At 51.0% G+C, this 14386-nt stretch overlaps 1 protein-coding gene and 1 long non-coding RNA gene across 6 annotated transcripts in view; one reads left to right on the top strand and one right to left on the bottom strand.

Moving 5' to 3' along the window:
• Positions 1–820: 820 nt before the first annotated feature.
• Positions 821–9908, bottom strand: LOC139035592 (uncharacterized). Its single transcript, XR_011488200.1, has 3 exons — positions 9101–9908; positions 4916–5108; positions 821–2561 (listed from the first exon to the last, which is right to left on the bottom strand). It is a non-coding gene; the product is annotated as an uncharacterized lncRNA (long non-coding RNA).
• The window catches only part of ARHGEF40 (Rho guanine nucleotide exchange factor 40), a 21817-nt gene continuing 15770 nt past the window's right edge, over positions 8340–14386 (top strand). For 2 of the 5 annotated variants that reach the window (XM_020893347.2, XM_020893345.2), the window contains exons 1-5: positions 8481–8757; positions 11280–11477; positions 12092–13343; positions 13473–13640; positions 13781–13901. In XM_020893347.2, coding sequence (XP_020749006.2) covers positions 8755–8757; positions 11280–11477; positions 12092–13343; positions 13473–13640; positions 13781–13901 — 1742 coding nt within the window. In that variant the 5' untranslated portion in view covers positions 8481–8754. Of the gene's footprint in view, positions 8758–11279; positions 11478–12091; positions 13344–13472; positions 13641–13780; positions 13902–14386 lie in introns of all 5 variants that reach the window. The other 3 variants (XM_070468905.1, XR_011488199.1, XM_070468903.1) reach the window with 3 other exon arrangements.

Here is a 14386-nt window from a genome sequence, read left to right as displayed (position 1 = left end):
TCCCAGGTTGCCTGCCCCTGGAGGCTCAGCTGGGAGTCTGCCAATGAGCTCTCCAGTTGCCACTGGATATACCTGGCACACTGAAGTCTTAATAAATGTTCATTGAACACAATTTGTTTTCAGAGCAAAGGAATGGGTCTAGGGGAATATACAGATCACAACTCTGGAAAGCTTATAAAACAAACAATTTATTTTAAAACTCTCTTATTATGCTTCAAAATGTCCAGAGAGGGGGAATTTACTACCTATCGAGACAGTCTGTCCCATTTTCTGGCAGCTTAAATATTAAAAATTCTCCTATAGAGAAACTAATCTATATCTCTGTCACTGCAGCAATTTGCTGATGCCCTATCACTTTGAGCCATTCAGAGTAAATCCAATTTCTCATCACACCCAACTTTGTAAAGATTTTCAGTGTTTCATGCCCCCTAACCTCCAAAATTGCCTCAACAGACAATAACACAAGCTATAAAGTGGCTTCTAAAGTTTGACCCAATAATTTTCAGTTGGCAAAATATGCTAAATGGAAATCAGTCAAAGTGAGAAGGAGTAAATTTGTGCAACCTGTTTATATTTGTCTTTGTGTGGCAAAAAAAAAAAAAATAGAAATTGTAGAAATAATACAAATTTCCCCAAATTGAGAATGACCAAACAAATGATGGGGCAGCTATTTAAAATGCATTAATTGAAGCATCAAGTTATCACTTTATGATAACTTGAAGACAAATTGAAGTTATGATAACTGAAGACAAATATACAAAAATTATATTTATGCATAGAAATTTGTGTAGGGAATGATAAATGAAGAAAAGAGAACATTGAGACTTCCCTGCTGGTCCAGTGGTTAAGAATCTCCCTTCCAATGCAGGGGGCACTGGTTTGATCCTTTGTCAGAGAACTAAGATCCTGCATGCCATGTACCACCACCCCAAAAAAAAAAAAACCTGTATTTTCAAACGGACTACAGCTATGTAAAAAAGTACCTGCTTTTGTACACCAAGAAAGTCCATAAGTGAATTTGGAGCCTTTCCAGAACTCTGTCTCCAAACCAGTGCTTCCTTCAGATTCATCTAGCCCAGTGAACTACGCCTGACTCAGAAGACATTCCATATGTGTTGCTGTTTTTTAATTAAAGTATAATTGAATATAACATACCAGCTTCAGGTATAGGACACCATAGTTCAATATTTGTATGTGCTGCAAAATGATTACCAGACATCTGTCACCACACATAGTTACAGAAAATTTTTTTCTTGTGATGAGAACTTTTAAGAACTACTCTCTAGGCAACTTTCAAATATGCAATACAGTGTTATAAATTATCGTCATCAGTAATTACAATATTACTTCAGTTCAGTTCAGTCACTCAGTCATGTCTGACTCTCTGCAACCCCATGAACCACAGCACGCCAGGCCTCCCTGTCCATCACCAACTCCCGGAGTTTACTCAAACTCATGTCCATCGAGTCGGTGATGCCATCCAGCCATCTCATCCTCTGTCGTCCCCTTCTCTTCCTGCCTCCAATCCCTCCCAGCATCGGGGTCTTTTCCAATGAGTCAGCTCTTTGCATTGGGTGGCCAAAGTATTAGAGTTTCAGCTTCAACAGCAATCCTTCCAATGAACACTCAGGACTGATCTCTTTTAGGATGGACTGGTTGGATCTCCTTGCAGTCCAAGAGACTCTCAAGAGTCTTCTCCAACACTACAGTTCAAAAGCATCAATTCTTCAGCGCTCAGCTTTCTTTATAGCCCAACTCTCACATCCATACATAACTACTGAAAAAACCATAGCCTTGACTAGATGGACCTTTGTGGACAAAGTAATGTCTCTGCTTTTTAATATGCTATCTAGGTTGGTCATAACTTTCCTTCCAAGGAGTAAGCGTCTTTTAATTTCATGGCTGCAATCACCATCTGCAGTGATTTTGGAGCCCCCAAAAATAAAGTCAGCCACTGTTTCCCCATCTATTTGCCATGAAGTGGTGGGACTGGATGCCATGATCTTAGTTTTCTGAATATTGAGCTTTAAGCCAGCTTTTTCACTCTCCTCTTTCACTTTCAAGAGGCTTTTTAGTTCCTCTTCACTTTCTGCCATAAGGGTGGTGTCATCTGCATATCTGAGGTTATTGATATTTCTCCCGGCAATCTTGATTCCAGCTTTGCTTCCTCCAGCCCAGCATTTCTCATGATGTACTCTGCATATAAGTTAAATAAGCAGGATGACAATATACAGCCTTGACGTACTCCTTTTCCTATTTGGAACCAGTCTGTTGTTCCATGTCCAGTTCTAACTCTTGCTTCCTGACCTGCATACAGGTTTCTCAAGAGGCAGGTCAGGTGGTCTGGTATTCCCATCTCTTGAAGAATTTTCCCCAGTTTATTGTGATCCACACAGTCAAAGGCTTTGGCATAGTCAGTAAAGCAGAAATATATGTTTTTCTGGAACTCTCTTGCTTTTTCGGTGATTCAGCACATGTTGGCAATCTGACCTCTGGTTCCTCTGCCTTTTCTAAAACCAGCTTGAACATCTGGAAGTTCACGGTTCACGTATTGCTGAAGCCTGGCTTGGAGAATTTTGATCATTACTTTACTAGTGTGTGAGATGATATCACCAATAATGTACATTGCATACTCATGACTTATTTTTTAAGTTTGTATATTTTGATCCCCCTCATCCATTTCACCCACCTACCAACCCACCTCTTGCAAGGCAACCAGCCATCTGTACTCTGTATCTATAAGATTTTTTTTTAAGTAAGATCACATGGTGTCTTTCTCATACTTATTTTACTTAGCATAATGCCCTTTCCTGGTGGCTCATATGGTAAAGAATCCGCCTGCACTGTGGGGAACATGGTTTGATCCCTGGGTTGGAAAGATCCCCTGGAGAAAGGCATGGCAACCCACTCCAGTATTATTGCCTGGAGAATCCCCATGGACAAAGAAGCCTGGCAGACTACAGTCCATGGGGTTGCAAAGAGATGGAGACAACTGAGCAACTAATTACACACACACACACACACACCATATTTCCTTTGTCCATCTATCAACAGATCGTTGGGCAGTTTCTGTGTCTTTGCTATTGTAAGTACTACAGCAATGAACACAGACATTCACATATCTTTTCTTCAGGAAGAACCGAAAGGTAAGCAGTGGACTCCACGCCTTGGCCTACTCACTTGTTCCTGGTTTCTATCTCTCACCTGTTCCCACCGCCACTCCTATTATGTGGGGATTTCTGCTCTCTTCACTGTCTTCGGAGCTTCCCTGGTAGCTCAGCTGGTAAAGAATCTGCCTGCAATTCAGGAGACCCTGGTTCGGTTCCTGGGTTGGGAAGATCTGTTGGAGAAGGGCTAGGCTAACCACTCCAGTATTCTTGGATTTCCCTGGTGGCTCAGCTGGTAAAGAATCTGCCTGCAATGCAGGAGACCTAGGTTCAATCCCTAGGTTGGGAAGAGCCCCTGGAGAAGGGAACAGCTACCCACTCCAGTATTCTGGCCTGGAGAATTCCATAGACTGTATAGTCCATGGGGTTGCAAAGAGTTGGACACGACTGAGTGACTTTCACTTTACAGTCTTCACCTAGTTTGGTGACATCTTTTGGACACTAGCTAGGATACAGCAGTGACAAAACAGACAAGATCCTTGACTTTCATGAAGCTTAATTTCAAATGATATGTGGTGGTAGAGGTGGGTGTATTAAGAAACAGGAAATAATCAAAGAAATAATCAGATAGAGACAAATGCTGGAAGGAAAACAAAACAGAAAACATACATCATTTGGAGGGACAACAGATGAGAGACCAGTTTAGCCCACTTTAGTTTAGGGAAGACATTTGAGAATGCAACATTTTATTTAGGATCGAAGGATGAGAGCCAGACCCTAGAACTGTGAAAAGAAGCCTCCAGGCAGAAGGAATATTCCAAATTAGGGATAAGCAAGGCCTGTGTGAAGAACTGAAAGGCCGCCATGACTGGAGGCCCACTAGTGGCTTCCAACATCAGTGGAGTGGTAGGAGATAAGGCTGGAGAGAGGAGAAAAGCAGTCATGATACAAAGGGGAGGCCATGAGAAGAGGCTGATGGGATCTGATTGGAGTATTATTTTTTAACTGAAAGATAATTGCTTTACAATGTTGTGTTGATTTCTGCTGTACATCAATGAGGATCAGCCATAATTATATATGTATATCCCCACCTTCTTGAGCCTCTCTCCCTCCATCCTCCCATCCCACCTCTCTAGGTCACTACAGAGCACCAGGCTAGGCTCCTTGTGTTATACATCAGCTTCCCACTAACTGTCTGTTTTACACATGATAGTGTATATATGTCAGGGCTACTTTCTCAATTTGTCCTTCTCCACCTGGGTGCACAAGTCCATTCTCTACATGTGCATCCCCATCTCATCTGCACAAACAGGTTCATCAGTATTACTTTTCTAGATTCCATACATATGCATTAATATACAACATGTGTTTTTCTCTTTCTGACTTACTTCACTCTGTATAACAGGTTCTAGGTTCATCCACCTCAGTACAACTGACTCAAATTTGTTCTTTTATGACTTAGTAATATTCCATTATATATTGTAGCACAACTTCTTTGATCCATGGTGGTGGCAGTTTAGTCTCTAAGTCGTGTCCAATTCTTGTGACCCTATGGTAGCCTTCCAATTGCCTCTGTCCACAGGATTTCCCAGGCAAGAATACTGGAGTGGGTTGCCATTTCCTTCGCCAGGGGATCTTCCACACCCAAGGATCAAACCCAGGTCCCCTGCATTGCAGGCAGTCTCCTGCCTTGCAAGTGGGTTCTTTACCAACTGAGCCACCAGGGAAGCTTCTTTATCCATATACCCTGAGAAAACCACAATTTAAAAAGACACATGTGCCCCAATGTTCATTGCAGCATTATTTACCATAGCCAGGACATGGAAGCAACCAAGATGTCCAGTGACAGATGACTGGATAATGATCAGGTTTTTTAGAAGATCACTCTGGTGAGGGTGCAGAGAACAGCCTCTTAGGTGGTGAGACTGAACCATGTAGACCAGTATGGAAATGAACGCATTAATACAGGCAAGATGGTGGCAGTGTGGTCTTTGGTGGCACCTAGTTCAAAGCAGACAAACTATAAATGTTTAAAGGAATATTACCAATAAAATAAAACCAAACCTAAGGGAAAATTAAACAAAAAATAGAATCAGCACATATATACTACACAGATTTCTTATCCTGAAATATCTAAGATTTGGCCCCCAGTTTCCTTGGAAAGCATGAGTAACAAGAATATGTTCTCTCAAGTCTGTCCCTTCCTGTCCCCTAAATTCCCCTTTGTGGTCCTTCACTAATTCCCCTTTACCTTGAGGCATGCAGCTCAAGCAGAGCTCTAGTCTCTTCTAGTCTCCAAGTGGACAAACCCTGAGCAGCCTAAAGTCCCAACCCTATGTAGAATGGCCATTACATATCTTGGTGCACACAAGCCAGGTAATAAACATTAGAGACACAAATGTTTCTTTCACCATCTCCCATGTTTGCATAACAGTACTTCCCAAAAGAACCATACTGGAAATTTCCTGGCAATTATTTTAACTATTATTTATTCTAGAACGAGACTAGTGGAGGAAATGGTTTCAATGCCTGACCACAGTGATGTATTTATCACTTTTAGAAACTCTTTCCAGCACTGGTTACTACAAAAATAAAGTTAACACTTTTTAATATCCTTTTTTAAAAATGTACCTGTCTGTACTAGGTCTTAGTTGCAGCACATGGGATCTAGTTCCCTGATCAGGGATCAAAGGCCCTCTTCATTGGCAGTGTGGAGTCTTAACCACTGGACCACCAGGGAAGTCCCAAAGTTAACCCTTTTTAACATGATGGTTCACTTCAGTTCAGTTGCTCAGTCGTGTCTGACTTTGCAACCCCATAGACTACAGCACACCACGCTTCCTTGTCCTAACCTAACATGATGGTTAGGTGGTAGAAAAGGTGATGTAGTGTTCAAAGCACTTTCTATATGGACTCTTGCTTGACAGCTTGGATGAAACCCTATGACAGTGGTTGAGAATGAAGGCTCTGTTGTCAGGCTGCTGGGGTTCAGATTCTGGCTTCTCCACTTACTCTATAGCTTACAGCTTGTTTTTTAATTTCAAATAAGCCAGAATTTCATCTGTAAAACGCAAGTTTGTTACACTCCAAAGAATCTGAAATTGGTGAAATATACTGAGAACTTTTAGTGAATGCTGGAGAGAGTTTCTAAGTCTGGTCTATTGCCAGTCTCTATTTCCTCCATTTTAATCTTTCTACTTCATCATCTCCCCGAAACGTTCACATCAACACACATACACACATACAGCTGTGCATAGATGCACAGATATTAGGTAAAAGCCTGCATCCTTGGAGAAAGTGGCATTTAACCACTATATGCATATCTGTCTCCTTATTTACTTAAATAAACCTTTCTAATTTAGCACGGATTAAAACTCATGGAAAGAAATAACTTGATTTCAGAGCCTGCATCCAAAACCCCCCACCTGTAGACTCAAACACTTTCAATAACTCCCTTTTTTCCGGGGTGGGGGGGGAATATCCTCTCTTTTTTTTCCCCCAGGAGATCACAGACTAAAAGAGCCAGCTTTGTGGGAAACTCAGATTCTACCAACTGTTCCCCAAACAATTTGTTTGACTATAAAGAATGTTAAGATCTAATGATGAAAACTTCAGACTCTGTCAACACTGGGAATGGGTGAGCTGGGGAAACAAATGAATAGGGTTCATAATAAACTCCCTAAGTAAGTCACCTAAATTCTGGCCTCTGTAACCAGCCACTGGGTCGCATTTACAGAGTGGACACCAGGGGGTAGCAAAATCTCACTCTCCCAGTTCTCAGCACTAATTATAAGGAGGCCCGGGGAGGCTGGATGTCTAGAGAGCTCACTGATGGACAAGAGCTCCAGCTCCCTGCCTCTGACTGTGCTGGAAAGATGGGCACTGAGGTTTGCTGCCCTAGATTTTTTTTTTTTTTTTTTTTTTTACGCTGTTGAGCAGAGGGATCTTCTTGCCTCCAAAAGAATGAATATTTTCTCTCCTCTCTTCCAGACCCGGCGGAGAGGAGAAAAGGGCGGAGATTAGCGTTCAGAGGAGGTGAGAGAAGAGCCCATCACCTAAGCGACGCCCCCTCCATCCCCACCCTTCCGCCTGCCTAGGTTCCAAAGACTGCCCTCAGGCTCATGCCTCCTGGCTTCGTCGGAGCTGCATCCCAGGCAGGATGTTTTCCAAACGTCACCCCCTCCCCAGTCGCAGTGGTACCTGCATTCACGTCCGTCTCTGGGGTCTATTTGGCTCTCCTATCTTCTCAAATGCCCACTCCTTAGAAGTGCCCCTGCCCACCCCTGCACGGCTTCCAGGTGCCCGCTCACAGGAGGGGCAGAGCATCTCCCTGCTTTGCCTAAGCCTCCTCTGGCCCTCCTGGGGGACCCTCGTCAGGGCTTCATTTGCCATCCAGACGAGGTGGAGGATGGGTGAGACTAGAACTTTCTTAACTAGCCTACCCCCTTTGTCTACTGCGTCAGATTACCATCCCCGCCACCAAGAGCTCTAGCAGCCCCAGGAGACTCTCTTTCGCCACCCCCCAAAGAACGAAGGGTCTGGAATCCGGAGGTGGGGCTGCTGAACGGGGTCTGGTGCCTTCCCTCCGCTAACTAAGGGAGAGGATGAGGTATTCAGAGGGGAAGGGGCAGCGAGGAAAGAACTCAGAAAACGTCCGCCTCGGCAGGAGGAGCCTCATCCCGGGACTCCGCGCATTCAGCCTCGACGTCCAACCCCCCTCCCCAAGCCTTCTCGGCTCCCTAATTCCCCCACGCCCCCGCCCTCCCCAGGCTGCACAGAGGAGCCCATTGTCGGAGCCCGAAGGCTCGAGGCCGGAGGAGATGGGAGGGGAAGGAGGAGGGCAGGCAAGCCCCTGGAGAGTGGGAGGAATCCCCCGATTTTCCTGTCCCCAGAGGGGCTGTGTGTGTGCGTGTGTGTGCGTGTGTGTGTGTGTGTGTTGGGGGGGGGTCTCTTCTGAGCTCCAGGTGCTGCTAGTGCAGGGTGTGTGTGTGTGTGTGTGTGTGTGTGTGTGTGTGTTGGGGTGGGGGGGTGGGTCTCTTCTGAGCTCCAGGTGCTGCTAGTGCTGCCAAAGTCTGGCAACCGAGGGGAGAAGAGGTTCCCAGGCGAGTTAAGACTCAGGAGGCTTCCGGCCATCAAATGACTCCAGTCCTAGGCTGGGGACCCCAGGGAATCCACGCACGCCCCAGTCTCTGGACAGTCCCTTGCGGAGACTAAACTGATCGCCTAGGGAACTAGGCGGAGGCGGGAAAAGAGGGGCATCTTCGGCGGGACGGGCCTCCGAGGGTCAGGGTCGGGGCGACGGGCTGGAGGGCTGGGCGGAGGAGGAAGAGGGTTGCGGGAGAGCCGGGCAGATCGGCTGAGGGCGTCGGGGGGAGCGGCCCGAGGCCCGGCGCGGGAGCGGGCGTCCCGGCAGGGGGTCGGACGCGGAGGCGGAGGCGGGCACTGCAGGGCGGGGCGAGGAGGGGCGGCCGTCTCGACCCTCCCTGGTGGGGCCCCGCGGCCTGGGAGCCCGAGCGGGCCGAGCCGCCACCGCGGCCGGAGCTGTCCCCTAGCCAGACCCGGCGAGACGCGAGCGGCGGGAGGGAGGCGGCGGCGCGCCCGGCCCCGCCCGCCGGCCCGAGCGTCGGACGCGGCCGCGAGCCGAGCCATGGTGAGTCCCGCGTCGCCACCCGGTGTCCCCTCTGCTTTCGCGCCGTCCTCTGCGGATCGCCAGCCCCCAGCTGGGTGCCTCCTGCTCCAGCTTGGAACTCTTGAGCGCTCCTGGGATTCTCCTTCCTCCCATCCCCCCTTCTTTTCTTTGATCTGCCTGTCTGCCCCACTGAGTCTGACCCCGCTGGGTATTGCCCTCACTCCTTTCTTCCCCTCTTCTTCCGCCCTCCCCCAAGCTCCCTTAGGTCTCCCCCCATCCACATACCTCCCCTCGCCCTCCTCTGTCCTGACTTGTGCTTTCCTTTGCAGGATCCTCCCTCCCCCTCCCGGTCCCAACTCCTTACCCGCGGGAGACCCCTGCGGGTTCGTGCTGCAGCGGCCCTGGAGGGGGGCCCGGCCTCGGGTCCTGAGAAATGACCTGCCTGGAACCACCATTTTCCATCCCGGTCCCCACCCCGGGCCCACCCATCCGGCCCTGGGGGACCGGCCACAGCTGCGGCTGAGTTGGGGCCAGGGACCTCGCCAAAAAGGGAAATTCCCGCGGAGAAAGAGATGCTGCCTCAGAGTAGTGGACAGAATGGGGAGGGGGCCCACAGTGCCAGGGGGCGTAACGATGCCAGAGCCGACCCGAGATGCGATGGGGGAGGAGTACCCCGGAGCTCCCGCTGCAGGGAAGCGAAGCACTGTCTCGAGCATTCCCGCTGCAGCGGGTCGGGGACCCTGGCAGCAACAACTCGAGGGCACAGGAAACCGGAGGGCGCTGCTAGAGGACGGCCGTGCCTATAGGAGTGGACATGGTCCTGTGAACTCTCACTCCAAAAGTACTCTCTAAAGGGTCGTTGCAGGTGTGGGCACTGCCAGGGAGAGCGCCCACTGCGGAGGGATGGGAGGGGGGCACGGCCGTGGGGGCCCTCACAGCAGGGAGTGGAGGAGGGGGAGAGGCCCTGCCAGGGGGCGCTCACAGCAGGGAGTGGAGGAGGGGTAGGAGCACCACCGGGGTTGTTCCTCCACAGAAGGAAGGGCAGCCCCTGGCAGGGAGACTGGAACAAGAAGAAAGAGGAACTGGGCCAGGGAGAGCTGACTCAGTCTCTCTGCTCTCCTCTTTGGTCCGCGCCGGCTGGAGGCCGGGTCGCTGAGCTCCTGCCCGGCCTTTCCCACCCCCGACCCCTCCTCCCCTCCTGCCGCTGCCGTTTCCTGTGGCTGAGACTCTCTCTCAGCCATGAGCTCACCGCCCCTAATGGGTTGCAGCTGCCTCGCTGCTCCAGCTCTAGCTCCCCCTTCCAGGCCTCCGAGGGGACGGCCCACTCTGCCTCACCCCGCCCATCCCCACCCTCCCCCACCCACGCTCCCGGAGCTGGCCGGGTCCCCGGAACACTGTGGGGTCTGTCTGCTCGCCCACACACCTTGGGGCCGGGTCGCGGTGCTGACGCACTGACTGTGGGTCTCTGGAGTGGCAGCCTCGCTTCTCAGACTGTCGGGACAGGCTTGTAACGCTTAGGCTGGAAGGACTCAAAGTAAAATATGCAGTTTTATCCTCAGGGCAGAGCCGGCGGAGTAGGGGGTGGGGAGGGCAGTTAGGAGTAGAGAACTAAGTAAACACTTCAATTTGAGCATCACCCTTGCCCAGTTACAGCAAAGAAATCTGATAAAAGGAATTTCAAAGCCACCTTGAAAGAGAAATAAGTTTATAAAGGAATAGCCTGAGGGGTGGCTGTTTAGGTTCTGAGATGGAGAAAGATATCCAATTGATTCACTTAGGGAGGTGAGTCTAGAGGAAACAGGGCTGAGAAGTTTTGAGCTAGTGGCCCATGATGGAGGTTGTCAGACAGGCGCTACAGAAATCAGAAAATATTTCCGCTCCAATACAGACCAGCAAGGCCTCCTCCTCCCTTCCCTACACGTTCCTTTTGTGACTTTTCGCTCTTTCAGCTGTCCCCACCCAAGTCTTTGTAACCTAATCCTGCATACTCCGGGAATGGGTGATTGCTTGAGAGCCACTCGAGAGGATGAGGGGTGCTAGAAAAACTCAAGACAGATAGCCCTTCAGTCCTTCTTCTTCCCACCCAATGACCATTAGCATATGATTGCTCATGGGTGGTGGCACCTCTACTTAAAAAGGGGGTCTCTGGTTGGTAGGCCCTGTGAGGAGGGACTAGTAGGATGGCTGTGTCAAAAGGCTCCACCCTGCAGAACTCTCAGCCACCTGTGACTTCCCTGATGGCCCAGGGGCCCATCTCTTCTTGAGGAAGAGGGCCTATGCAATTATCCCAATGTACAAGAACCAGGTTCAGCCCTGATCAAAGACATTCACAGAAAAGTCTCCCCAGATCTCCAAAACCAAGGTCTCAGAGTGCACTCTGACTGGCCCAACCCCACTCCCATCTCATTCAGCCAGCATTTCCTGAATACCATCTCTCTACACACACTTTGTACATGATGGGGCCCCTGGGGGACAACGCCAGCCTTTAAGGAACCATGCCTGGTGATCTCTAGGGCTCCACTGTCTGATCTTGTCTCTCCCAGGAGCCTGAGCCAGTAGAGGACTGTGTGCAGAGTACTCTAGCGGCCCTTTACCCACCTTTCGAGGCAACAGCCCCCACACTGCTGGGCCAAGTGTTCCAGGTGGTGGAGAGGACTTATCGGGAGGACGCGCTGAGATACACACTGGACTTCCTGGTGCCTGCCAAGCACCTGCTCGCCAAGATCCAGCAGGAAGCCTGTGTAAGTGAACACATTCCTATTCTGTCTCCCCTAAGATCCACTGCCTCACCCCAGACACCAATCAGACTAATTTCCCCCCACCCAGAGACACTGCCTCCCCAATACTGATGCCCCCAGAGACACTTACCACTCAGATACTAACACATAGACACTCATCTTCCCATATTGACCCCTGAGAAACATCAACTCCCAAAGACGCTGACCCTCCAGACCAAATTCTAAACATTTCCCTCCTCATATCAATTTTTTCAAGATACTGACTCCCCCAAGAATGACTCAACAAAGTCACTTCTACAGCTCTAAAGACCTCCTAAGAGTCTCCAACTCCTCCAAAACAATGGCATCTGCTGTCCACATCTTTATAATGACTCAGTTCTTCCCCTCCTACTCGTGGAACCAGCTTCCTAGAGAAGCTTCCTACCACTAGAAAACCGATCAGTCCCAATCCTTTCCTCTGTCACTTGCACACAGCAAAATATCTCCTCCTGCTCGCCTGGAGTCATAACCCACCAGGCATAAGGCCACTCCTGCCTAGGCTAGTCCCATTCTAACTAGCCCCTCCTGCTGGCTTCATCAGCAGAGGCCTGAGCACAGCCTGCCCCCTATCTCCCCAGGCCCAGTACAGCGGTTTCCTCTTCTTCCACGAGGGCTGGCCCCTCTGCCTGCATGAGCAGGTAGTGGTGCAGCTGGCCGCCCTCCCCTGGCAGCTGCTGCGCCCGGGAGACTTCTACCTGCAAGTGGTACCCTCAGCAGCCCAAGCACCCCGCCTGGCACTCAAGTGCCTGGCCCCAGGGGGTGGGCGAGTGCAGGAGCTGCCTGTGCCTAATGAGGCTTGTGCATACCTGTTCACACCTGAGTGGCTACAAGGCATCAATAAGGACAGGCCCACAGGTCGCCTCAGCACCTGCCTCCTGTCTGCGCCCTCTGGGATTCAGCGACTGCCTTGGGCTGAGCTCATCTGCCCTCGATTTGTGCACAAAGGAGGCCTCATGGTTGGACATCGGCCAAGCACACTACCCCCAGAACTGCCCTCTGGGCCCCCGGGGCTCCCCAGCCCCCCACTCCCTGAGGAAGCCTTGGGCACCCGGAGTCCCGGGGACGGGCACAATGCCCCCGCTGAAGGACCTGAGGGCGAGTATGTGGAGCTGCTGGAGGTGACACTGCCTGTGAGGGGGAGCCCCATGGATGCTGAAGGCTCCCCCGGCCTCTCCCGGACCCGGACAGTACCCACACGCAAGGCTGCTGGAGGGAAGGGCCGGCATCGGAGACACCGGGCGTGGATGCACCAGAAGGGTCTGGGGCCTCGGGACCAGGATGGAGCCCGGCCGCCTGGTGAGGGGAGCAGCACTGGAGCCTCCCCTGGGTCTCCCCCGGGAGCTGAGGTTGAGGCTCTCCCAGAGGCAGCAGCCCTGGAGGTAGCTGAGCCCCCGGCAGAGGCACTGGGAGAAGCCTCTGAGTCTTGCCCTCTGAGGCCAGGGGAGGTTGGAGCAGGACCAGGCCAGGGGGCCGAAGGGCTGCCTGGTACCCCTCGGAGAACAGGCAAAGGAAACAGGAGAAAGAAGCGAGCTGCAGGCAGAGGGGCTCTTAACCGAGGAGGGGACAGTGCCCCATTGAGCCCTGGGGACAAGGAAGAGACCAGCCACCAGGAAACCCTTGTCAGCCTGCCCCCACCAAACGAACACGAGCTTCCAGGATGCAGCCCAGTTAAGGAGGAACATGAAGGTTCCGGGAAACCAGAACATGAATCAAGAGAGGAGCTCAAACCAGCAGACGAAAAAGAGCCTCGGTCCCAAGAAGTCTGCAAGCCTGTAGAAGAAAGTGCCAGAGAAAGAGAACAGGAGGGGCTAAGCCTGGTGTGCGTGGCAGGTGAGACAACATTGAGGCCAGTCGGGCAAGGGCCGGGCTCGGTGGGGCCTAGGGAAGGGGGCTGGAGGAAAAGCAGAGGTGAGGCTGGGAGCAGAACAGCCAGACCTGTCCTCTGCCCTGTGTCTGTAGCGCCCGACGATCCAGAAGGGCTCCTCTCCGACCCCCTAAAACCATCCCCAGAGACTGTGCAAGAAGTGAAAGGGGAGAGCGTTCCGGAAGAAGGCCCCCCAGTCTCCATCTCTGATGACCCTGGTGCAGCTTGGGACTTAATGGCATCTGGATTCCTCGTCCTGACTGGTCAGTGGGCAGCAGTGGCTGAAGGGAAGGGGTTGAGGCAGGAAAAGCCTCCAGGGTGGGCTGCAGAGGGAGGCGGGGTAGAAGGGAGGGAGCCAAAGCCTGCCCCCAGCCAGGACAGCCTGGCCATTTTGTGTCCTCAGGAGGGGTGGACCAGAGTGGGCGAGCTCTGCTGACCATTACCCCACCGTGCCCTCCCGAGGAGCCCCCACCCTCCCAAGACGTGCTGAGCACTGCTCTTCATTACCTTCACTCACTGCTCAGGTAACTGAGGCCCAGGCTGACACCCTGCACAGTAACCTCCTGGGTCATAAGGACCCTGCCCTCTTCTCTCCACAGGATGCTGACCTTCTAGGACACCTACTTCTACAACCCTCAGATTGTTCAAATCATTGACATCTGACCTTCCTGACCCCCTGACTTGCAGAATGTCTTCATCAATCCTCAAAACCAACCCTGCTGACTCAGTCTCATAAGATGCTACCTAGATTATAAAAATGTTGATTCACTCATCCAACAACTATTTCTTGAGCCCCAGAACCTATTAGGCAGTAGGCTAGGTGCTGGCATTGAATTCATATCCTTCTGGAGCACAGAATTCCTAACTCTTTAAACTCTGATCCCATGACCCAGTGGTCATATGAATATAGACTCCTAATTGCTAGTCATCACTATCTCTTGGACACACATCCCAGGCTTTGTTTGATCCTTTGCCCATTGCTAGGATCTAACTTCTCCTGAGGATGAGT

The sequence above is a fragment of the Odocoileus virginianus genome, chromosome 6, assembly GCF_023699985.2.
Source record: "Odocoileus virginianus isolate 20LAN1187 ecotype Illinois chromosome 6, Ovbor_1.2, whole genome shotgun sequence".
In the NCBI taxonomy this organism is placed as follows: Eukaryota; Metazoa; Chordata; class Mammalia; order Artiodactyla; family Cervidae; genus Odocoileus; species Odocoileus virginianus.
This window is presented reverse-complemented; position numbering and strand designations above follow the sequence as displayed.